This window comes from Myripristis murdjan, chromosome 15, assembly GCF_902150065.1.
Source record: "Myripristis murdjan chromosome 15, fMyrMur1.1, whole genome shotgun sequence".
In the NCBI taxonomy this organism is placed as follows: domain Eukaryota; kingdom Metazoa; phylum Chordata; class Actinopteri; order Holocentriformes; family Holocentridae; genus Myripristis; species Myripristis murdjan.
Genome location: NC_043994.1, coordinates 12,886,416 through 12,913,617, shown reverse-complemented (window position 1 = coordinate 12,913,617; position 27,202 = coordinate 12,886,416). Strand labels below are relative to the sequence as shown.

Here is a 27,202-nt window from a genome sequence, read left to right as displayed (position 1 = left end):
TAATTCAGTAAAGCACAGCATGAGCACTTCTAACACACTCGCCCTGATTCATGATTCAATGCAGCCCATTCTTCGGTCAGCATGGTTGTATGGTAATGATGCTGGATTTTTTGTTTCAACCAGCAGAAACAAGAGAGAAAGGCCTTTCATTTTACTCAGTTTCACTTTCTCTATTCCAATTTTCCTTTCAGCGACAGCAGGAGTCTTGTACGGAGATCAACAGCCATGCAGTAACTTGTTATGCCAGTTGGCAGGTGAATCCCCTGACCGGACGCAGAGCTGCGGTTAAGCATGAGACACATTGTGTAAATGGTGTGTTGTTGCCCTGTCTTAGTCACGTCCTGGTTTGTGTGTGTGTGTGTGTGTGTGTGCGGCTGTGTGGGTGTGCGTCAGAGCCCTGTGGTGACCTGCGTGAGCTCTGAGTTGAGGTCATCGTTGGCAACACCGCCACATGAGCGAGAGTCCAGCGATGACCCCTCCAAGGCTAGTCATACCTATAGAGAGGAAAGAGAGAAAGAAAGAGAGAGAGAGAGAGAGAGAGAGAGAGAGAGAGAGAGAGAGAGAGAGTGTCACTCTAAATTCCATTAAAGCGCTTGTATAATGCTGCAATAAGGTGTATTTTCCTGATACTACTACTCATTTTCCCACCCCAGCTAGCCCACAGTGAGGAAATTTAAACTGATAAGTGTGTATGTGTGTGTGTGCACACACATACACATCCTCTACCTGTTGATTGGTCCTATCTCCTGAGTGAGCACTGTTGTGTTCACGCTGCGGGAGGTTGCGGCCAGCGACTCCGGCGCGCGATGAATTTTGCAGCTCCAGCACAGAGGGGCTCGGCGTGCAGAATTCACGGAAACAACGCTTGAAGTTCTCATCCAAGAAGGCATACAGAACTGGGTTCAGACTACTGCAGAGGGGAAAAAAGCATTTTATTGAAACACCAAAACAACCTTGATTTATTTTGCTAGATCCTATCTGAAAGGAGCAGTATATACTCTGTGTAATGGGAAAATTCTGAGTCAATCTGATAATTTATTGTAGAATAACATGGTCCCCCAAATGAGAAAATTATCATAAAAAACTCACTGCTGTCACCCTTATTTATTAAAAAAAAACAAAAAACTGGTGTATCCCTCAAATAATACTAGCCATTATCTGATGAAAACATGATAAAAGTTAAACTAGCATGTCCACTTTGTGCTGTAGTCACATAAACTTTTCCTGATAGAAAAATCAGTTCAAATCAAATGATGTTCAAATTATTCATGCATGTCATTTGCAACTCAGACAATGTGCTGGGGAGGTGGGTGATGACCAGCGTACACATCTGTATGAAGCTGCTGCTGCATGCCTACCTGTTGGTGTAGCCCAGAGCGATGCAGAAGTGCCAGGTGACAGTGTGCAGCAGTGAGCTGGGGATGGTGACCAAGGCCGTGATGATGACAAAGATGTGGATGGGTGTCCAGCAGACAATGAAGATGGCCACCACCACCAGGACCATGCGGGTGATCCGACGCAAGTTCCTGTCTTTCTCCTGGGGTACAGAGATGCAACATATGTGTGTGTGTGTGTGTGTGTGTGTGTGTGTGTGTGTGTATGTGTGTGAAGACAAGTGTGGAAGTGTGAAAAGGGAAAGGTGGTATGCCAAATGGAGCGTGATGAAAGGAGTACAAGGCAGGTGGTGGAGGAGAGCGTAACGAAGGTCATGGGGGAAAGCAGAAGAGCGAGAGGTGGAGAAGACAGAGGTGAAGGAGATGAGGTGGAGGAACGTGGAGGGTGAGGAAAAAAGAAAAGAGTAGGAGGACAGGGAGAAGGTGGAGACAACAGGGTATGGATGAGGAGAAGAGTGAGGTGAAGAACAAGGCAGGGACAAAAAGGGAAGAAGAAGAGGAGGTGAAATCAGTGTGGAGGGTTATCAGAAAGCACAGGACGAGGTAAGAATAGGAACAAATCATATCCACTGTGAAACAACAGGAATTGATTTGCTATTTACATGCAAAAATTTTCAGTTTTTTATAGCCAAGGTGTATCTGTTCTCAGCTCTTTAGAGGGAAACTGTTCAGATTAATTTTTCCTAATTGCCTCCTTTGGAAATCAATTCCTCTCTTGAAATGTACAGTGTTTGCATGCTTGCTCAAGACAGCCTTCTGCTGTGCCTGTTTTATTGTGAGATGAAATCCATCACTTATTCTGTAAACAAGGGCCCATAGGTAGACCCATGCTTACTGAATGTAGCCAAAGACTTGCATTTTCCTATTATAACTCCTGTTAAACTGATTAGCCCCTTAGGGACAACATTTCAAATATAAAATGTGGAATGAAAGTTAAATTTGTTCCTACCTTGGAGCCAGAGAGCATACGCACACTCTTGAGCCGCAGGATCATGAGGCCATAGCAGACGGTGATGATAAGGACAGGTATGATAAAAGCAAAGATGAAAACGCAGATCTTCAGCAGGGTCTCCCAGTACCAGGTTGGGTGGGGGAAAGTCAGCGTGCAGTCAACACCAGGGGCTGAGTACGTCGGGGAGAAATACATGTGCACACATATAAGTTAATCCCTTGCAATATCGATGACTAGGTTTTTCTGTCAACTCTGTTTTCACACAAGCTCGATTCCCATTACTGCAGCAGCTCCAGGAGATACAACTTCCTGTGTCAGGATGGTAAAATGTGTTTTATCTGGCCCATCCTTAGTCACCTGGCAACCAAATACACTTTATTTCTATCTCTAGCTCTTTTTTTCTGTTTGTCCATTCTTTGAGAATAAATGGTCATCAGTGTTTCCCACTGCTTTGCCTCTACCACTGTTTCAGCATCCAGGACCAGAGGAGATGTGTGACTGCTGGTCCACAGCTTTCATAAACTGTCCTGCAATCCTTTGAGAAGCTGACAACAACACACTACACAAAAAATCAACTTGTTTCCAGAATTTTCTTGAATCAAGTGTGTCATTTCCTGATACTAGTGTGATAATCAACTTTATTCTAACTTGTTTGAATATATTTATACTTCTTCTCTGGAAAAATTCCTGAAATAAGCGAAAATGCATTGAAAACAACTGGTATTATCAGATTTTTGTCACTTGTTGTTAGAAATATAAGGTTTTTGACACTGAATATGAGACTAAATGACTTGTTAAGTTGAAGATTTTTGCAGTGCAAAAAAAAACAACAAAAAAAAAAACGGCAGTGTCTGCATGACGGTAGCAACAAGTCTCCCATCATTCTCACTCTCCCAAACCCGAGAGCAGGAATCACACCTCAGTAATTTCACTGGCATTGTCCCTTCTATTATCACAGCAATTATAGAGAGTGGCCCTGTCAGACCTGTTTGCACAGCTAGTCCCTTGGCTAACCTGACATCCACAGTCACCTAGCATATACCTATTTATCTGCATGTATTACACTCTTTTTGCACACAATTACACAGATAAAAACTCTTGTCTCCTTTTATGGAGGCTACTGGATCACGTAAGTATCATTTAAAGCTGAAAAGCTGTGGTTTAATCTCTGTTCAACAAGCTTTTACAAGCCCAAGCTCAACTGAACATTGATAACAAACTTTCAATACTCCACTGGATTCAGGTTTTTAGTGTGTGTCAAAAAATACAGGTCAAATTATGACTCTAACATATTCACAGGTCTTTTTATATGAGGTCCACATGCATTTCCAGAGCAGCAGCGTAGTAATATTTGTTAGTGTGAGTGTGTGTGTGTGTGTGTGTATGTTGCTGCACATGTGCGCTCAGGTCTTACGGGTGTGATCATCGGCGACGGTGGAGGCCATGAACATGACAGGCAAGCCGAAGGCCGAGGAGAGGATCCAGTTGCAGACGTTGACGATCTTAGCGTTGCGTGGCGTTCTGAAGTCCAGAGCTTTGACCGGGTGGCACACAGCGATGTAGCGGTCGATGCTCATGGTGGTGAGGGTGAAGATGGAGGTGAACATGTTGTAGTAGTCAATGGACATCACCAGCTTGCATAACACATCCCCGAACGGCCAAGTCCCCATCAGGTAGTTGACGCTCTGGAACGGCAGCGTGCTGGTAACCAAGGCGTCGGCCAGTGCCAGGTTGAAGATGTAGATGTTGGTAGCTGTCTTCATTTTAGTGTATCTGAAGGAGACAAATAGTGGTTAGAGATTGAGATTTGCCTTTTAAAACTTTTCATTTAGGACCCAATGCAGAGTTTGAGCTCAGCGTGATGCAGTGGTCATGAGTTATAGTGACAGATACAGCTTCAGCATGTCCATGTTTGCACACTCTTCTGTTTAAGTATTCAAAACCATACAATATGTTTCTTGCTGCCATTGGTTTCCTCATGTAAAACAACAACAACAAATCAATATTCTCACAAACACTGAATACATTACAAGACTTGAGGGAAATACATTAAATGAGATGAATATTTAAAATAAATTTGACAGGTCACCAGTACTAAGTAATCAAGATGTGTGTGTGTGTGTGTGTGTGTGTGTGTGTGTGTGTGTGTGCTGCTATAGCCTCAAGGTTTTTTAAAGGATCAATAAAGTAATAAACCATTCAAAGGTCACAGATAAGGTGGCAAGTAATCATTTAAATGTGCTGGCTTTGACACATGGCCTCTGCGTCCAGTGTTTTTACATGGAAAAGCCCTCGAGCATTGTGTTGACAGACAATGATACACAAAAATATGCACAATGTGTTATTACAGGCTCAAACTAAGCCGCTGACTCTGAACACGGGACCGTCATGCTGAGCTGAAAATTCTCCGAAATTTCTGGATTAAAGGTTCGTGAAATGGCAAAAGTCCATGGCACATGCACAAGCAAACCCCCGGCCAATTTCACCCGCTTCCACAAGTCTAAAGAGGTAAAAAGCACGACTCCTGATCTGCAGCGGGGCCGTGTGTCTGCTGTGTCCGAGGGGAGCCCAAGATAAACATGCAAACACACTTTGCACAATTAAAGGCTTTGATAGCAGATCCCACATATTCCTTTTATGAAAGAACAAAGGCAAGGAAGAGGAGTAGCGGTTCAAAGAAAACAGATAGTGGAGTGTTTACAGAATATAGAGGAGAGACTATGAACCCATTAGAACAGAGAGCGCAGAAGAATGAAATGGTCCTGCTGTTTATAGTGGCTGTCAGCAAGGAAATACAAGATGTTTATCCTTCTGTGTGGACTTGGCAGAGTAAAGCTCGACCACGTCAAAAAGATAGATAGAGAGAGTATTTTTTGTCTGCCAAATGGGAAATTCTCTTCCTAGCTCTGATAAAACAAGACAGCAATACAACACATCACACACTCTGCAACAATAAACTGCACACAGGGATTGCGAATTATAACATAACAGAATCACAAAAAATCAACTCCAAATTGAGGCAGAGATTTAAAATGATGATTTCCCCTTGGAAGCTGAAACACATCACCCAGAGAACCAACTTCCAAATGCTGAAATATGTATAGAACTATGTAAATTTAATGCTGCTTAAAATGGAAAGACATTTCTGGGTAATATTCCCCCTCAGTGGCCTCACATTGTTCAGGAGAAAATCTAGTGACACCACATGAATATATATCTAAGTGAAAAAAGAGCGAAAAGTTCAGACACAGCCTGCAGCTTCTAACCATGTCTCTGAATGTTTGAATGTTTTGAGTGATATATGGCATTTTGTTTAGGGCAAATTTGCTTTTCTTAATGTTATATGTGGGTGGGATTTCAACAGCTCAACTACCTGTGAGCTAAAAGGTACAGAGAAATAGCGATATACCAGGACGGTATGCTGAACATCAGTACTATAATTATTTTCTGTTCTTTCTTTGTGTTCATCGTCCTTCTGGCAATCACAAAATGCATTGGAACAATTTTCGTTGTTGACGGACCATGTTAATAATAATCAAAGCAGTCATAATCAACCATAATCCAATTTAACTCAGTCATACAAACACATCAGAGCATTTAAAATTTATAAAATTTATGAAGCTGCATTAAGATTTTAATTGCCAGCCAGTTTGAGTCATTGTGTGGCTTAACGAGGCTTAAATGACACTCATCATTTACCTCTTTATTTTTTAAACACTGCAACCTACAAACTCATAAATTATTAAGGCGGTGAAACACCTTAGGCTTAAACAGACGTCAATTCATGGCCCTGTCAGAGTTTCCTCTTGAGCGTTTCCTTGTAGCAGCAACACGGTCAATATGATGTCTTTTCAGTGCCACTGAAGCAAAATAATCACCATAGAAACATCATCGTCATTATTGGTACATTGATCCGTTTTGTGGTTTTCCAATGCAAATCAAGCCATTTTATTGTTCAGAACATACAAAGGGGCGAATCGATCTTTCTCTTTGACTGCGGTGCAACACGGAGTGGACATTACATGTACAGTGAAGACAAAATGTGCACATTATGAAATATACACGTCACAACACATACAAGATAAGCAGAGTAATTATGAATACAAGTAGGCCTTATACTGTTAATATGAGTATGCAATTATACAAAGCAGTAAAAGAGAGTTGATTAATGTATGGTGATTAAAGGGCTGGTGCATCTGGTTATTAAGTGGGGGTGTGAGACACATTTACTGTATTAAAAATAACAATAATAAACAAAATAAATAAAACCTTAAACTTCCCAGTCACTTGCAGATCTATAGAAGTTTTGAATTAGTTTTCAAGGGCATCCCCTGCAATATACATTAGAGAAATAAATATGAAGCTATAGCCAGAAATGATATAATTCTGCCTGTGGGGAAAAACATCAAGGCAGTTAATAGTCACCCTTGTTAATTCTGCACCCACGATAATCAGAGTGTAACATTTATTTTTATTTCATTTAGATGATCATTATATTGTCTTCAGACACCGGGATTGAATTCATTTCCAAAGTCCATCACTGGTCGTATTCACTCAAACCTTTATTTGTGTGCGCTGACAGAGGCACCCTCATTTAAAATGCAGCCGAGGATAATATTAAATACAATCAAAACAAAGTCAATCAATTTAAGAAAGTAAATGGTTTGTACATAATTTAAGGAATACATTCCAGTTCCTGCAGATTTGATTTCAAATGTCTAAATGAGTTTACCGTCGCAAAGTTACTGATTTCTAAAGGCCTGTGCAGTTTTTTCCATGTTGGTGAGGTAAAATCAATAAAATCAGTCTCTCCCAAATTGAAATTAGTCTGTGGAACATGGTGTAAAAGCCATGCTTGATAGGTTTCAACATTATAGAATAACATCGATTAAATGTAGTAGTTTATTGATAACTGCTTTGTTGATCATGTCTTGTTGCATCTCTTTCATCTAAATACAGTTTAGATGTTTCACTACAACAAGATTGTGGTAATATCAAGGCAGTGCGTGTAATGAAGTACCTGTCTGCCCACGCACGCACGCCCACACACACACACACACACACACACACACACACACACACACCACTACCACTACCTCCCCACAGGGTCTTCATAAGCCCAGCTGTCATTCTAGCACCAATGTAATTCACTCCTGTTTGTTTTAGCACTCTCCACAATAATCCCAAATCCTCTTAACAACCAGGGAGGACAGTTAGTTCATTAAATTCTGATTAACTTCAACACTGACAGCCTACCACTATCATCTCAGGGTTTATTTGCACCGGGATCAACAAGACACCTCAACGTGCCGTAAAACACGTCACCATATAATCTGAACTGATGGTAATTTCCAATGTCCCCTAATTGACTTTGAGACTGTCATTAATCAGTGATAGCGGCTGGCTCTCCTGTGTGTTGTATTTGAGGGCTTACGACTGTTCCAGGCCTCCGTGCTGCGGTATGGGGCCAAATGGCCTTGTCCCATCTAAAACAATTCAACAGGACTGCAGAGTTGGTGTTGTTGTTGTTGTTGTTTTATTTACAGTGTCAATCTAATATGTGCCCTTTAGGTTCTGTCACACTGATCACCCATTTATTGTTGACATGTTTGTTTTACACTGTATGGCACAGAGGGCACAACTGCAAGGCACTATTAGCCTTTTGACAGGAATGTGAACTCAGTTATTATTATTCTTAACCATATAAAGCCTGAACTATGAAAGAATTGGCAGAAAATTCTATTTTTTTTTTTTTTAATTGAACCCTTTATTTAGTCCTATAACAAAATATACATAAAAAAAGAAAAATCAAAAAATGTTATTACACGACCTTTCTGGTGTATGATATATGATATGTACTTGAAGTGCCAATGGTATGGTCCAGGGTGAACAGGGGAAGTGTTCAAAGGTATACAACAGTATTTTGGTCATTTTGATTAAACTGAAAACAAAAAACGGAATTGAAAATGTGTATCATATATGATACAAATGGCTTTATAGGGTTAAGTACTTTCTTCTTCATCCACCAAAATCTTTCAGTTCTTAAAAGTCAACAAACATAATAAAATTATTTGATCGCTGCACTCTTGACTCTGACAGGAATTTCTCTTAAATAACAACATGGGCTATTCAATTAACTGTCTGCGTTTTGGGGGTTTCAAGTTTGTTGACTATTTTCTGCTTGAATGACCATATCTTTTAAAGTGGAAATATGTTCATTTCAATATTTTTTGTTTTGCCAACATCTTTGGTGATAACTGGTTATGTCTGTCTTGCCGTGTCCAAAACACTGCACTATATATTTAAGTTGCACATTATCACTTTAAAGTGTTCTACTTATAAAACATGTAAGCAAAGACTTTCAGAAGGCTAATGTTTTTCAGTAAACCTCATTTTCATACCAGCAATCGTTTCCTAAGTGTCAGTCACAAGTAAAAATGGATCTTCTATGGGCTCATTTTAGGAGAAAAAAAATCGTTTTCCAATAAACTTCAAGCACCCTTCATTCGGTATTAATGCAAGGAAAGAACATCACCTCATTAAATGTCAGTAAACAAACAACAAATAAAAATCTTTACAGTGGACAGACGATAAATGAGTCGACCATATAAAGTGTGAGAAAATGAAAGCTGGGGAGAGAGCGGAGCCACGGAGAAAACGGAATAATTGACCATCTGCAAAGATAAAAACTTTATTCCTTTCCGTCTGTGAGCAAACTCTCAACAGTAGCAATCGCTCCATCTGCCTCTAAACTATCTTGACTCAGACTTTCCTCGATTGCTGGTGCACAGTGGCGGCGAATAAAAGACAGTAATGGACTTCAAAACAGTCCCTTCAATGACATCATGTATAATTCACAGCTTTCTGTCAATCCATTAGCTGTGGCTCCCACCTGGGGAGGCAGATGCCCTCTCATTTCTCCCGCTTCTCATCTGTCTTTATTTTTTCCCTTTAATGAGAAAAGCCGATTTGAAAATAATGGTGAATTATCCCTGAGACGTTCCTCATCATATGGGCTCCCCATGGAGAAAAAAGAGAGGCGGAGTGGATGAGTGCTAATATTACAGATTATATCCCAATATGCATTATTCAAATAACCAAATTACTTGACACGTATGCGGGTCACAAGTAATTATGTCAGTAAAGCAGCGCTAATTTCCGCAGTTGGAATACATTTCCATAAATAGAAAAATACAGCTCAAAGACAGAAATGGACACCTGAGGATTGGTTGTTTTAATAAGCACAAACTCAATGGAGCTTAGTATGGCCATTTTGTAGATGTGGTAACTGTGCAAAAAAAAAAAAAGTGTTATCTGCTGGACTTTAAACTCCAATTATTCTGTGTAAACACTGTATCACTGTTTGCTAAAAGAAAATGATAATAACCTCGAGCTCGACTCCCCACTGCGCTCATCCATCGTTGATATTTTGTGTTATAGATCAGTAGAGCCTAGCAGCATCAATTTAATTGGTCATTAACCTTTGGAAAAGGGCTGGTTTCCTGTTTTTGGGACTCTGTGATGTTGATTAAAAGAAAACATGGAGTGGTCTCGTGGATAGTACGAACCGGTGAAGTAAAAATGAGCACAAAAGTATAAAAGAACATATTTCAGCTAGTTTTATGTCTGTTGTGGATTAAGATGTTGTTTGCATGTTTCTCCTCGTGGCATAAGTAACTCCTCAACGTCCATTCCTACTACGACTACTGTCACTTTATTTTAATTTTTTAGGTGCCCTATAGTGAAACAACGGTGAAACAATTCCTGATGATTGTACATTTTTAAAGCTTTCCTCCTGTCCAGTTGTATTTTATATCTTGTACATTTTTTTATGGACCTTGTACTTAGCCTTGATAAGTGGTAAGTGCTCTATCAAGTGAGCGACAGTGGTGAACCTTATGTCTTGTGCTTTTTAGGCCTTGACACTCCTGTGAAAGAGATTTTTAATGTGAGCAAGGTATTTCCTGCTCAAACAAAGCTTAAAACAAGTAAAAGAGGAATTTTTCATGACAAAAACCCACTGCTTATACGGTCTCGATGTCAGTATGTGATGTGTTACCATGTTTGTTGGCGGTAACGCTGCACCATTATCACCAAGAAAACTGGAATTTACAGTCATCCTGATTCTGATGTTTTATCCATCCACATTTTAATTACACAGATCATTGCGTTTCATGCATGCTTGCTCCTAAATGGAGCGGAAAGACCTGTGGTACTGCATTTACATCACAAGACACTAAAACCCTCCTGAAAACATGAGTCGTTGACTGACATCAGCACACGTGGGACGGTGACACAAGAATGAAAATGCAAATATCAGAGTCCTATGGAAACCAGCATCACGACAAAGCCTGGCAGCAGGGTGCGTCCTTGTTGAAAAGACGACAAACGCTTGAAGGCATTCAAAGCGGCCTGAATATCAATTTCACTCAATTAAAAGAAAGGCAACTGTCTGCTGCTGTATGTATAGACTGAGCTTCACCATGGCAACAAACATGACCATGCAGTGGGGAATCAGATGTTTGAAGAGGGAATTCCCTCGCGTGATTCTCATACAATCAACATGATGATGATACATCTCTGCACTGAAAATGAACACTCACTGTAATATTGTAACACTTGGGATCACACTACCTTATAATCTGTCTGTGTGAACAAGCTGAGATTTACAGAGGCAGACAAAAGAAAGTGGACAAAAATATTTCAACTTCAGACAAGGTGGCACACGGGTGCTATAATACTTAGAGTGTGTTTTACAATTTATTTGGTGTCTTTTGATATCTCTATATCCATAAGTCTCACATACCCTGTGTTCTTGCATCCCTCCATTGGCTTCCTGTGAAATTCAGAATACTTTCCAAGATTCTGTTACTTATAAAGCATGCTGTTTCTCCAAGTTACATCTGAATCTACTACTTGTCCATCATCTTTTATCCAACTCCAACTCCAACTATAAAAAAGGTGACCACAAGCCTCTGGAATCATCTTCCCCAATCTATTAGATTTCCTGAATCTCTAGAGTGTTTTAAGTGGCTTTGAAAACTCGCACAGGCATCTGCAGCATTATGTTTCCATGGGTTTCTATTTTTACCAGTTTGTTTTAATTTGGCCCGTTTCCCATTGTGCCTTGTTTTATATTGTACTGTGCTGTATTGTATTTATTTGTTCATTCATATTTTTCTTGTTTGTGTGAGTGTGTGTAAAGCATTTTTACTGTGTTTTAAAAAGTGCTATAATAAAGCTTTATTTACTATATGTTCCCTCAGTCCCACTAGCTAACACTGCATAATGAGCTCACTGTCAACCCTGTTTATACTAACTGTAATGTGTAATTTATTTTAGATTAGCTGCAGTGATAGATGTAAAATGAATGAAAAACTCATAAAGAAGAGATGAAAATTCTAATTTGCGCAAGTGAGGAAAAAAAAAAAAAAACAGGTGCTTATAAAAACATTATTGGACTGGGATTTATACTGAGGTCTCCAGAGGTGCAGTCGGTACCTGCTCATTGTTGGTTGACCTCAACTAAACATCTCCTTAGCAGCGTTGTTGTCTTGCCAGGGTGTTGTCTGTGCTCACTGTCAGGTTTCTGGCTCTGATTGTTGCTGAAAACTTGTCTGATAACTGTGCAATCCTCACAGGCTGGCCGGTCGGTCTTACTCTACAAGTACCAGGCGCTGACTGCATATCTCAACAAGCTCAAAGTATACACTACCAGTCATTTTCATGGGTTGTGTTTGAAAGCGAGCAAAGTAAACTATATTATTCATCATTAGCTTGCGAAGCTTGCCAGTTTTTTGCGTAGCCTAGTGCATGATTCATGGACAGCACTGTGCGTAACTAGGGGCAGATGAACCATAAGTCTTGGTTGCAGAGACAAAGGCTGCTCATGTGCACAGAGACAGCTGCATGCCTCTGGCTTCAACCATTAACACTGTCCATGCACACTGTGAGGAGCAGGATGGATTAGGGTGCATGTGTGTCACTGCGTACGGGTATGTTTACTTGGTTTACTTGTAATGTGGCTCCTGTGTGTAAGTCTGATGGCAGCACCAGCACCAGTGTCAACATTTTCCTGCACTTTGTAACTTAATAATGGTATAATATCTTTATGAACAGTAAAATGGTATCCTTTCTTATTCTCATAATTATTATTAGTAATGTTTGAAACACATTGTTCTTATTCTCGTTTGGGAAAAAAAGAAACTTATCCAGAAATGACTGTCGGAAATCTTCTTAAAAATGTCCCTCAGACTTGGCTTTGACATTGTGCAGACATCTGCACCCACACATTTTGATTTTGTGATGAAGAAGTTTCCCAGTGAGGATCATTAAAGTTTTATTCAGCCTGGCTCTAAAAGGTACAAATGACCTGTAAAATATATCCTTAAAGGTTAAGACATTGATATACGCTTTACTTAATGTAAGTTGTAAATGACACCTGTAAAGGGTAATGTGTCAAGTAAGTGATAAGTTGAGCCACTGATATAAGATGAAAGGTGCTTCATAATTAGGGGCCGGGCAGCCTAAGCAGCCAGGTCCCTCTTGCATTCCTGCATGTTCTTCTTCTTCTTCTTCTTTCTTTGTTCCAAGGAAGTCCTACTTCCCATGTGCGAAAACTCACCAAATTTTGCACAAAGGTCTACTCCCATGCCAGATTACCTCAGCTGCAAACACAAGCCAATTGTCCTGATGGTGGCGCTACAGCAAGCCTCTAAATTTCAAAACTTTGAAAATTTATAATAAATCAACCATATGTGCTACAGCTTTGCAGCTTTCACCAAAATGTAGCCCCAATATCGAAGAAATCTTTGTACACTTTACACTTAAACATCAGTTTTCACTTATGGAGCAAATCAATCATTGTTAAAAACAAATTACCAACATCTCCATGCTGTCTAGATGCAATATGTGCATTTTCAGTTTTTTGTCTTGATGACTGATTTTTTTTTTTTTTTTTTTTTTTACAGTTGTTTGAAATCTGCCTTTCCATGCATAGGCGGCTGCTGTCATGTGACTGGCTTAGTCAATTTGTGAAGCCTCACATGAACTGATACTTGCCAGTTAGCTCAATGAGATAGAGCATTGTCCTTCATGCCAGAAATTGTGAGTTCAAGTCTCAACTGATACAAAATTCACTTCAGAACACCTCCCTTCTTTTCATCTTCCTATTCTCCACTTGTTGCTCAGAATTGCCCAAAATTGCCCGGCCCTGACCATTGCTGCGTAGCAGCTATAATTCATGATTGTAAAGCACTGGGTTTGTACCATGGAAAGGGAGTACGGCATGTGATCGTGTCACCATTGATTGGCAGTGGCAGTATGTCCAGAGGAGCGTGGTGACATAAGAATCTGTTACATTCTGTCCTCCATCCAGAGAAAAGCACAACACACATTTCTTTAACACGTTCCAGCCTGAGGTCTGTAGAGAAGACAAGCTGCACAGAAAGGAACAAATAGCAGAAGGCATGGCTTTTATTTGTGCTAGGTAACAGAAGCTGTTTTATTTTTCTCCTTGTTATGACATTAGGTACGAATTACATTATTATTGAGTTTTTATATGCCTTTATTGTTAATCCTCTCCGCAAACCAAATTTCCCTTACGGCAGAACATGAATTTAAGAGAATTTAAATTTGTTTTTGGAAAAACATACTTGGAAGTCATTCATGTAAATGGAAATCAGAACAAGGTACTGATATGAGGTTAGTATCACCATTTTGGCTCTGGGAACATGTGTCAGCAGAAACAGATCTCAAGCCTTAAACGCAGTTTAAATGGCCCCACAGAAACACTGTGAGGTCTTTTTTTTCTACTTCTTTTTTTTCCATGAGCAGTAGGGGAGAGTGGGGTAATTTGTGCCAAGGGGCAAGTAGTGCCACCCCTGTTATCTAGAAAACCATAGAAGAAGTTGGTCATGTGACCACATATTTTTGAAGAGGCATCCATTTCACTCATCCTGCAAAGAAGGGAGACACATGGCTTGAGGGGTAAGCACATTTCTGTTCAAAAAACATTTTTTTGCCCTCCAAAGTAAAATTTCTATGATCAAGGTTTTTTGATTGCTGTATTTGAACAATTATAGAAAACTTTGAAAACAGTTCACACAGGTTTTAGTACTTTAGTAAGCTACACCATGAGTCTATCCAGTTAGCATGATGTTAGCTCAAAACAGCTGGGGGATGCATTTTTTTCAAAATGGTGGGCTTGGGGTAATTTGTGCCAAAGGGCCTGGGGTAAATTGTGCCAGTGGAACAACTTGTGATTATATACTATATATTACGTTATTGTATTTTACTGTTATTGTACATTGTCTTCTTACCTTTGATCATTAAAACTGTTCAGATTCAGATAAAGATGATTTGCAGGTGCTCATTTTTGAATTTTTATTTTGTTCTGGGTATGTGTTCATGTGGTGCTAGGCCTTGTTATAGAAAAGTGGCCTGTGATCTTGTTAAAATAATAAATAAATGTTAAATAAATAATTTTGTATTGAATTTGTTTTGCTTTTATATAGCATTATCATTTGGGAGATTAAAATTATCTGTTTTACTTCAGTTATCAATGGCACAATTTACCCCAGTATATTCTCTCTTATGGCACAATTTACCCCGCACCGGGGGCAAGTTGTGCCACAAAACCACTTTTTTTTAAAAAGCTATATTTCTCAAAGAGTTTATATAAGATCCAAAGTGATTGTTCCCAGGGATGCACAACATCCTAAACTATATGTGCATATTTTAGTTGGAGGCATTACTGTAATCCCCTCGTTTTAAAGGCACTTTAAGTAAAAACTGGCACTACTTACCCCACTCTCCCCTATATTCCAACACTGACACAAGACTACTGGAGCTGCTTTAGATGCAACATGTCACTTATTAATGCTACCGAAGCCAAAGAATGCTTAGTGCCAGATACAAGCTAATACATCAGTACTGACAGAATGGAAAAGGGCAACGGAAATTATGGTAATTTTATGTAGGGAAGTAGGTGATCATAAACAGGTTCATATACAGTCCCACAGCATGGTCCTTTCAGAATATGCAAAAGAGGACTGAAAGAGTTGTGTGAAATACTGTAGCTTAAAGGGATATTTCACCCATAATGCATCATATTTGTATGAAGTGCTCACTGAGTGCTGCCTCCAATCTTCAACAAAGAAAGCTTTACTCAAAAGCCTTCGAGCTAAACTTGTATTCCAAAAAAGGCCAGCCGTCACTGATGCAATGGAAAAAATTTGGTCGGTAATTCTACAATTTTACAAAAGCTCATACAAAGACCACTTCCGCAAAATCCTCTCATGCTGGATCGTCAGCTCGCTTCTCTCGCTGACCTCAAGAAACTCTTGCGCTGACGTAGTGGCATCAGTGAATCTGCACAGCTGCTGCATTGGCAAGGGCAACCACCCAGAAATACAGCAACTCGGCACGAATCAAAGCCTCGAGCCCATTCTACTCAGTCCTATTTCTATGGTTGCAACATTAAACTTTCACAGAGTTTTTCACATTTTTGAACACGAGTGGGAGTGAACTGGAATGGGTTATACCTGACGACAGACAGAATCAATAACAGCTGCTGACAGCAAACAGAACTATATGGTTCTTTAAGCTGATTTTTGCGACAGTACTTTTTCTTTAGTGAAATACCAGCCAGCTAGCAGCGTTTCTGTTTCGGGGGTGGGGGGTTAGTGCACTTTCCATCACTGATTGATGGAATTCCTGGCTTTAGAGAAACATTGACCAGATAGGCAGACATGCAGGCAGCAAGCACTTAATGGCTTTTCAGTCATCAGAAAGCATTTCCATCTCTGAACAGGCCACTTCATTAAGCAGCACTCCCTCCTCCTTCCTGTCATTAGAAACACTGAGTGTTGTCATGGAAACTCTGGCTAGGTGATAAAATGATTATTATCTTGAACTTTTGGGTTTGAGATGAAATTAAGCGAAATTGCATGGAGTGCGTGTGTGTGTGTGTGTGTGTGTGTGTGTGTGTGTGTGTGTGTGAATGTGTGTGTGTGTGTGTGTGTGTGTGTGTGTGTGTGTGTAAGCACAGATACAGTATGTGTGCTTGAGAGACAATCAGAAAGAGGATTAACTGACTAAGAAACTTTATGCATTTTAGCTGCTTGAGGTAAATGAGGCGTGCAGTTCACTCCTCCCTCATCTCACCTCCTCTCAGACACACAAAGGATGAAATCTAAACGTTTTTGCTACAAATGCACTGCACTTATGTGATTTAAGTGTGTGTGTGTGTGTGTGTGTGTGTGTGTACATCGTTCACGGCAGTAGCCAGGAGATTAGAGAGGTGGGCTTGCGGCCAGGTGATCATCCCAGGTGTGGCTGGGAAACCGTGGGTGGGGAGAGTGAATGAAATGCTCACCTCTCCCTCACCAGCCACTGTCAGAGTGCCCTTGAGCAAGACACTTAAACCCATACTGTGGTTGTACTGACTGCGTGTAAAGGTATGCACAAGAAACAGGATGTCACTGAAAAAGCTAACAAGTGTGATCAGTCTACCTTTTCTGAGCAAATAAAGGTAAAAAAAAAAAAAGGCCTGTGTATATGTACATCCATGCATATGTACAGTATATGTGTTTGTGTGTTTGTGTGTTGAGCATAGTGTGTATCGGACATCCGTGTGTATGTGGATCTGAAACAGTACAGCAGGATTGAGGTATTGACTGAAGCCACCTAACCTCAGCTTGGCAAAAAACATCTTAGCTGTTACAGAGCAGCTGCTGAGGCTCACATACACACATCGAGACAGATGTGTAAATTCATACATACACACAGAGATACATGTCATGGTTTTGTGTTTTCTGTGTTTTTGTACTTTGGTTAGACTCTTGTTTTTCTGTTTTCCTGTGGTCTGTTGTCCTGTTCCCATTAGTATTTTCACCTGTGTCTGGTTAGTCTCGTTTTCCCCTCCCAGTGCCACACCTGTCCTGTGTCTGTCAATTATCCCTGATTGTTCTGATCCCTCCCAGTGTTTCCCTCAGCCTATCCTCTGTGTTCTCCTGTCTTGTGCTCCAGCCCCTTCCCCAGGTGTGTCTATCTAGTTCTTGTGTATTTAAGTCCTGAGGCCTGTATCACGAAGCAGGATTAAGGGGTTAGCGAGATAACTTCAGGCTCAACTCCGGATTTTCTGTATCACAAAGCTGGTTCACCTCTGATCGGGATAGAAAACCTGTCCTAATCCTATCCTGAATGCTAGCCTGCTCCGGGGCAGGCTAACTTTCAGGATAGGATTGAATCCTACATAAAGCACCGCCCCCTGGCCAATCAGCTGTTTGCCAAACCGTGGCCTGACCAATCATTGACGATCCCATTGAACAACGAGTCCAAATAAGGAGAGCATTACGGCATTAAAGGATTTTCCTTGACCGGCCATATCCGTAGCATTTTGCCGACAACTCTCTGTATGAGAGAGAGGCTGTAATATTAATGTGAAGCAGCTTCAGCCTGGATAACAGCTGCCTGCTGTACAGAGCTGACACTCTGTGGGAGAGGAAAACAGAAATGAGAAATCGTTTCTGTTTTTTTTTTTTTTTTTTTTAATTTGATAAAAGTATTTTTAGAGGCATTTCACAACATTTTAGGGACATTTAAAATGGCTCAATTAATTAGCTCTAAATATTTTTGGGGGGCAAATTATTCCTGGGTGAGAGAATAGGCCTGATTGACAGCTCGCTGATGCAAATATGAAAAAGGATCATTTGAACCCTTCATTCAAGAGGGCGAGTAGGCATTTATAGTTGCCTTTTGTTCCTGTTCAAACGCAGCTCAGTATCTGATTTTATTCAGGCTGTCAACCTGATGCACTGACTGACGTGATTAATTTTTGGCGTCCGCTTCATTTTATTATAGCCTGTATAATAAATGGCAATAAATAAATGTAGCCTATAATAAAATGGCAAACTTACAAAATGCAATGATATTCTTGTGTTTTGGGGGATTTTTTGAGGGATTACACCTGGAGGAATTAAATATCTCTCATACACGCAGCACATCTGTGCAGTGAGTTCATAGGTTTCAGCGTCAGATGTGGACTTAAGCCACCGATGTGTAATTTGCGCATTTAGTCGGCAACTCGTTGCCAAGCATTCTGCCTTCTCTTCGCGGCAGCCGCGGCGTTCGATTTAGTGTGTAGATGTTGTTTTTCCTCCTCATACTTTTCCAGTAGGCTATAATATGCCTCACCTCCGCCGTGACATACGCTGTGCTTTTTTCCTTGTCGCTCATGTTTGTGATTGGTCGGCTGCCTCAGACTCCGCCCCTTATACGTGCGCGTTCACGGCTCCTGACGAGGCAAACCTGGATCGAATGAGCGAGTTGATAACCAGCGTCGTGATACCGCTTATCCCTGATCACCATGATCTCGATTAGTGTATCCGGACAGGTCTGGCTAATCCAGCGAAAACTAAGCTTACTTTGTGATACAGGCCTCTGTTTTGAGTTCAGTTCTTTGTCCAGTTATTGTCTTAGCTGTCATGTGTTCCCTGTGTTTCCGGTGAATTCATTAAATATTTTGTTGTATTCTGAGCTTCATGCCTCCTGGCTCCTGCATTTGCGTCCAAATCTACCACCTGTCGTGACAGATACACACACACACACACACACACACACACACAGCTGGCAAATGAGTGGAAAGGCTGACAACTTTAAGTCTGCCAGTCAGATAGACAGACAGCTTCACGGAAATTGAGTTACTTATTGAATTACAGACAGCGAGTCAGACGTGAATTATACTGCACAAGCTGGTGGTTGCCAAACACACACACACACACACACACACACACACACACACACACACACACACACACACACACATACACACACATATTCATGCCCAAACAAGGACTCACAGCATATGTATTCGCATAAACACACTCAAATGAACTCAAGCAGATATTTCCTTCAAAGGTTTAATTTGCATGCATTGAATTATTCCATTTTGTTTCATTTTGGTTTTGGAATGGACTGAGAACAGCAAAAATTACATCATGCAGTGTTGGGACATTTGGCAGAAATAGCCTTTCTTCACTGACCATAAAGCACTCCTACATCACACACACACACACACACACACACACACACACACACAGCAAGGAGGCGAGGACCTGACCCAGACATACATCAGAGAGGGGAGACAAATTGAAGTGTTACTGATTACTCTGGGTGGACGCAGGTGATCAGTAAGAATCAATATCCATGGACATACACATACACACACACACACACACACACAGCAGGTGATCAATATCCATGGAAACACACTAAGGCCACGTTCAGACTGCAGGCGAATCTGATTCAAATCAGATTCCTTCTCAAATCCGATTTTTAGGGCCGACTGTCCACACTGTTTTTAGCAAGTGTCCAAATCGGATCTGACTCTGTTCAGACTGGGCCACATCATTGACCGATCTGACAGGTTTTTAAAATTATACAACACGTAGATCCGACCGAGCAATCTGATTGATCAATCAGACGTTTTGAATGTGTTCAAATGCGCATGACAGCACGGCTAGCCGTGCGCAAATAAAAAAAATACTGAATCAATCACTGAAAATATTAGACTCCGCCTACATCTTATCGTCCGAGTCTGTGTGGTTTCTATGGCAATATGAAACGTTTCACTGAAACCCGCATCAAAAGCCGCTGTCAACTTTGTTCGCCGGCATAATGGACCGTTTTGTTGTCAATTTTGATTTATTTTGCGACCTAAGTTTGGATAAATGGCTGAGCGAGGAAGACGAGACAGAACAGATAAAGCCGAGATACGCGAGAGTGACGAGTGAAGAGCTGGATCAGCGGGAGAGGTCAGGAAATGAAGCCAGTACGGCCCGGTCAGCGTCTTGGGCTGTCAAATGTCTACAAGACTACCTGACAAACACCGGGCAAAAGCTGATTTCTCAGCTGTAAGTAAAGAAGAGCTAAACAAGATCCTCCGTGAATTTTATGGAGCTTTAATTTCTATAATACAGTACCTCAGCGGATTCAGCACCACAGACAGTACCTGTAAGATTTTCCACGGAGATGTGCGGCTATAACTGTGTTCTTGTTTGTTATCAGTTATTAATTAGCCTATTAATCGTTATTAATTTGTTCAGTCTTTATGAGTTTCCTGGGCCAAAGATTTAATTAATTTGTCAATTTGTTTGCGTCTGTACATTGAAATGAACATTTAATAAATCAACACATCTGTGAAAATTGTCGTCTTTATTTCAGAGGTAAATTGATAACAGTCTGAAAAGGTGATTAACTCTGTTCAGCCTTAATGTTACTGCTTACTGTCGTTACTTTTGCTGCTTAGCCACATAATCGGAGCTGACGTTAAATTGGAGTGACACACCCCCAGCTGAAATAAAACATCTGCCGGTGAGTTTATAAAAAGATAGATGTTTGCCGACACTGGAAAACAGTAGCCCATATTTAAATATAACTGTTAATATGAGTTGGTTGTAGATAAAGATCAGCTGCTGTCATGGCAACTGTTAGATTTAAAATGACTGAGAAGTCGGCAGAAATATAACTATCAGTCCATGAAAAAAAATATTTTTTTCCGCCGCTGAACTTGGGGGTACTTTGGCTGCAAAAATAATTCATGGGGGGTACTTCACTGAAAAAAGTTTGAGAACCACTGGTCTGGCGCACTGTTGCAACGTGTAGAGTGACGTCACAGACAGTCAAAACCGATCTGAGTGTTTGGAGCTGTTCAGACTCAGACGCATCTGTCCAAATGCGATCTGAAACTACCTCCCGAATGTGGTTTCGATCAGATTTGCAAAAATCGGATTTCATGTGATTTGTGACTGTTCAGACTACAAAAGAGCCATCCAGTTTCAATCTGGATGGGCTAAAAATCGGATTTGGGCTGGCAGTCTGAACGCGGCCCATCACACATAAGATGGCTACTACAGAGCTGTGCTGGCCAACTCCTTGTGTACACATACAAATTTCATCAGTGCTTTGACTGAGATTAGTCTGAATCTACTGTTATTTTTGGGTAAACTATGCCTTTAAGCATTACAGAGTGTATTCTTCCTTCAAGTTAGGCTGTGTAACTTGTAGCAAGAAGGCTAAAGGACTAAAAACTAAGTGTTTTAAACCCAAAAAGGCCATTTTTCAGGTGTTTTTCAGCACAGCTTCTTGAATGGCTCAATTGCCCCATCTAGTTCAATAGACCACTGAAGTGATTCAGACCAGACGAAATCCCACTGAGGTACAAAATTACCGCCTCTAAGTCAATTGAACACTAACTGCATTGCTTAAAATCTTTGGATTTAGTGTGGATGTCTGTATTTGATGAAGCAGTGTGGAACAAGATTAAAGCTTAAAGATTTCAGGAAGTTTTTTATCGGTCTTAGTTTGATTGCAAATACACTGCTTGTATAAGAATGGATTAAGTTGATGTAACACATAACGGTTCCACCCTGTAGTCTTTCTAATGTCATGGAAAAGACTAAATTGTTGGCAAATAGCAACCAGAAACAGTCTACTGGAGCCAGATTTTTAGTGGAAAATTTTTCAGTACCAACACAGTCTTTGTATTTATGAATAGAGAAGTCAGAAATACAGCCTAACTTCAAAAATACCAAATTGTCCTTTAACTATCAAAGCCACAGTAAATCGGAACTTGGCCTAGTTGGGATGTGCTTGATTTGTTTTGCAAAACATTTAAAACACCCTCCAGAGTGAATCCATCTGCATCAAAATGACATAAATAATGTCCCGCGGGTGTTTTGTCAAGGCAGTAATAATGTATTCAACAACTGTGGTAGTTTGTTTCGCCCAGGAGTTTGACCGCCACGATTCACTTTATTCTGATTGCCTCTGTAATGGTTTTCCATCCTCATCTTTGCAATGGTAAAAAGAAAGAGGAAACCAATTTAGGCCAGAGCCTTTCCCTCGGTAATGCCTGTAATGGGAACTCCAGAGCCTAAAGAGTTTAGAGGCTTGTTGCTTAGGAACAGTGATGTTATTGTACATCTTATGCCATGCATATCTCAGTCTGTGACCTTGGTCCTTCTCCCATCCACATCCTAGTTCCACAATGAAAAGGTTTGACAGCTGATCGTTCAAACAGCCAATCACAACCAGTCTATCATTTTATGTAAATTTTTCTGTTGACTCAGAACCATCTTTGTTTTCTTTTTTAATGCAAAACAAAGACAGGAGCAGTGACTCACTCCTTTGTAAATAATGTTCTATCAAACCGCTTTTGAAATGGGGAAAAAAAAAAATATTTATAAGGAGGAAAGCCTTTATTTGTCACAATGCAAACCAGGGGATGTTTACAGAGTTATCACAATCATTTATTTTTTACAAATCCTTCATGCACTCTGTGGTGTGAAATGCCAGTCTTGGAGACTTAAGCGATGGTTACAGTACCTGTCAAAGAAAATAAAGAGAGGAAGCAGGATAAGTGAGTGAGTCACTTTGTAATTGACAGATGGACAAAAGAGCCAAAAGCTCCCATCAATCACAAAGTGGAGTACAAGACAAAACCTTTGTCCTTTGCTCCCTCCCTTTCTCTCTCCTCCTCTCGCTCTCTCTCTCTCTCCCATCATCTGCCATCATAATCCTTTATTGAGTCAGTACCTGGCAGTGATTTTAACTCCAGTTCTAGGACAAGACAAGTGATTATCTTTTATTTTCCCTGTTCCCCTTCCCGTTCGGTTAATGTCTCCAAAGCCGAGGTCTGTCAAATTCTCATGACCTTAAAATTGGCAACACTTTATGATTCACACTGAAACCGGACAAGTTATAAACCTCCCATCTTCCTTTTGTTTGTTTCTTTCATTGTCTCTTTTGTCCCACTGTCACTGTGCACATTATCTGCACTCCATAACTGGCATCCAGCTGTGTTAAGCAGCTAAAAGCACATAAACATACACATGCACACACACACACCACAGGGAGAGACACGCACAAATACACATCAAGATTATCCTAATTACCTCCCTTCACCCGGATTTCATGATTATTCTCATTGTCTAACATCAAATTAGAACTTGCACCACCTGTTGTGTGCAAATACATGCAGTACAACAAACAACAAGAACTCCCTGCATTCTCCTGTACACACACACACACACACACACACACACACACACACACACACAAACTGACAGTTGGACCATCAAATTCTGGTGATAATTGTCATCATTAAAATTCAAACAGCCTTTTGGTAGCACAATTCAAACAGTTAATCTTCATTAACAAGTGGATAGCCCTATTGCCGCAGGGAGAGGAAGTTAGGCCCTGAATCAATTTTTCTTGACTCATTTTATGCCTGGAGAGTTTGTGGGTAACCAAAAAACAAACAAATTAATTGCAGTATAAAACCCAAGGGCGTGCTGCAATTATCGACCTTCCCATTTGTCATGGGTTAGTGGCGGTGAAGGACAGGTATACAATGGCAGTGTGTTTAACACTGTACAGCTGTTACAAAACCAAGGTCAGAGCTCATCAGTGGGCCTCAAGTGTTTACAGCCAGCGAAGAGGAAAAAAGTAGCATTGAACTCAGGAGAGAGCAGATCTCCACCAGGCGTATCTTCCCTTCTCCAGTGCTCAGACTTAGGCACACCATTCTTTTGCCTACCAGGAGAGGGAAAACAGAGACACTGCCTGTGTATCTCTCCTTCTCCTGTGTTCAGATTTATGCAAAAAAATCAGCTGAGGAGGTAGCACTCAATTGTCGATTTAAAATCTGCAGACTAAGATTTAGGAGAAAAAAACACTCGCCTACTGAGAGAAGTGAATATATGGAAGTACTGCATACATATGGCCCCTTCTCCAGTGCTCATTTTTCACCTTTGCAACTATGAGAGATCCTTGATCACACTGTGCACTAAAAATATTAGGGCCAATATGCACATGACTATCTGCTGAGAGATGCAAAGACAGACGGATACACACGCAGATGGACACATGACCTAATGCAATAACCCCTCCAGGCTACCACCTGGCAGACAAAATAATAAACATTGTATTTTAGTTTATCCATACACACATGCATGGACATACATACCGACATGCGTGCACAAAAACAAATACACAAGAACACACACACACACACACAGATGCAAAGCTGAATGCTAATGTTATTTTTGTTTGGTAGAAGTTTCAGAGCTGCAGCAAGCACAGATGTCTAGAGCAGGTTCAGTTTACCTTCATAATTCCTCTGCGTGCCCAAACACATTCATATGTTAAATTATCCAACATCACCACAGCCACTCATGCTTACTGCCACATGTGCAGTCACATAAACGTGAAAGTTACCATCTATCATGCATGAAAAAATGATCTGAATAATCATGAAGGCTCTCTGTGTAACCTGGATACATTAACTAGCTTGTGCTATCAAAGAGTCAGTAATCATGGGGGATTATAGGTTAAATCCTGTATACTAATTAGCATAGGATGAGTTGCTCAAATTTAACAAAGACAAAGCAATGTGTGTTCCAAGACTTCACTGAAAGTGTGAATACATGTGATCATTTGTGTTAATAAGAGGAGTGCCACTCATTTTCATCCTCCTCTAGCTCACTTCCTCCTGATAATAAGGCTACCAAGGAATCTGGCGATTAAAAATGCAGTAAAAATGCAGGATTGAAGATGGCTCCTTTGCCATTTGCAGCAAAGTTTGGATAAGTTAGGAAGGTTAGTTGGATATACTAACACCAACGTTGGCTGGAAATTGGCTGGAAAGACCTGTGCAGCTGTGTGATGGGGTTAGCATTACAGAACTGTGCTGGTAATGTAGTGCATTATAAAATCTCGATGACACACAGCCTATGTCATACTTTATTTCCCCCTAAAAATGACCAAGAGAGCATATCATTTCTCTCATATTCTAGAGCAAGTATATGGTGAAAAGTATTAAGTAATTTAGGAATCATATGCATAGTATCCACAAATGTTCCTACATTTGCTCCTAAAAATCTATTCACCCTATCTAAACGATACTTGAGGGTATTTCTTCCCTGAAAAACCCATTAAGCAAGGAGATGTTAATGAATATTGATTAATTATGCATATTTTTACATTAATATCAGTGTCGACTGCCATTGGTTAATCAGCTTGTCCATCACAACAGCTAAAATGAACAGCTAAACTTTAATTTAAAAGTGTTTTATTAAATTCTTAATATAATAGAGAGGATGCACTGTGTCATATGGATTTGAATTTGACAGAAAGGAGGTGGACAGGAAATCAGAGAAGGTGCGGGGAGAGAGTTGCATAAAATAAAGTTTTTAGAAAGGAAAGCTTAGCGTTCAAAAATTAAATACATAATATATACATAGATAAATAAACAATTTGTCCAAAAACTTTCTGCATCACCTGCAAGTTTCTGCCATGAGCAGTGATTCACTATCTTTTTTAGATTTAGTGCAATATTGCGACTCCTACAGCCAGGTCAGCAAAACATTTACTGGCACACAGACTACTTCATATATCTATTTGAGTATTATGAACTTGTTTATTATTATGGAAAGTTGGCTGGCTTGAGTTACATAAGCAACTTACTATGATTGATTTCCACTGGGTCAACGTGTTTTTCTTATAAAATTGTTGTTTAAATTTAATCAGAACATACACTGAGTATTAAAGGATAAGTTGATATGCTTGCTGGTGATATTGTTACTGATTCAGGCATTTTTTTTCTCCCCACTACGTGCACACCACACACACATACATATTTATTCTCCAGGCTTCAGCCCCCCCTTGACCAGAGCATCTCCTCCTTACAAATCCCATTTTAATCCCTGCGCGCAGCCTCGCAAAATAAAGCTTCACTTGTTTTAGAAACAGACCAGGTATGTCAGTTTATCCAGCTGGCTGGGAGGTGGAGCGGGTTCGCACATCACACATCACACTCACAACGCCTCGGAGCGTTTCCATGGGAACAGGAAGCACTCTGCACTAGGTGCATATTCCCTATGGAACCCAGCGGTTTCTGTTCAACCGAAATTGATTTTTCCAGATGAGCGTGCAGATTTCTGGTGAGGTTTGTTTGCAAAGGAGAAGTTTGTGGATGTAAGTGTGGAGCGAACAGAGAGAGAGAGGGAGAAAGGGCGAGAGAAAGAGTGGTTTATGGCCTCAAGTTTGCGATTACCCAGACAGCTCGCCCAATGCTCTCTCTATTTAATCTAGCAAAACTAATTGAACTGATTCACATCCACGAATATAGAGATTGGACAGAGAGCGCAAGACTGCTTTTCCATTTGCAGATAAATATCCATTATGGTCATCAGCTAAATGTGTGTACACTCTCGACTCTTTCTGCCAGTGGAGGGAGAGAGAAAGACACTGACACAGAGAGAGACAAATGAGAGAGAGAGGCTGATGAATGGTAATGATCTTGATGAACTGTGCACCTCAGAGGAATGAGACACATCCTTTACCATCCCTTCAATTCCCTTGAAGTCTCATTAGTTGATCTCAAAAATGCTGAAGAAACCTTGACACTTTTCTCAGTCACAAATGCATACACAATGATGCTTTCCTGCGCACGTATACACACACACACACACACACACTGCTGGTTGTCTGTTACCATCAGCGCTGGAGCCTGTGCCTTTCACATTGAGGAAAGGCAGGCGAGAGGGCGGGGTGTCCTAAATCTGTTCCCACGAAAAACAGTGAAGGACGAGGGAACTAAAGCTTAAGTAATGTCCTGCACTATCTATCATCAGCCTTGTTGACAAACTACCTTGGAATGCGCAATGAGGATCGATGTACAAACTCATACATCATAAAAAATATCTCTACCCTTGCCAGATTGCTGTAGACATGGATAATTTATTTTTCAAATGGCAAACGCCTTAGAAGGGGTCGGCCTTATTGGTTTTCA

At 40.5% G+C, this 27,202-nt stretch overlaps 1 protein-coding gene across 1 annotated transcript in view; it reads right to left on the bottom strand.

The window, feature by feature from the left end:
* Nucleotides 1–484: 484 nt before the first annotated feature.
* The window catches only part of oprm1 (opioid receptor, mu 1), a 32,846-nt gene continuing 6,128 nt past the window's right edge, over nt 485–27,202 (bottom strand). Inside the window, exons 2-6 of the mRNA XM_030071078.1 lie at nt 3,761–4,119; nt 2,344–2,516; nt 1,359–1,537; nt 716–910; nt 485–494 (exon numbers count right to left, since the gene is read on the bottom strand). Of these exons, the coding sequence (XP_029926938.1) occupies nt 485–494; nt 716–910; nt 1,359–1,537; nt 2,344–2,516; nt 3,761–4,119 (916 nt within the window). The remainder of the gene's footprint in view (nt 495–715; nt 911–1,358; nt 1,538–2,343; nt 2,517–3,760; nt 4,120–27,202) is intronic.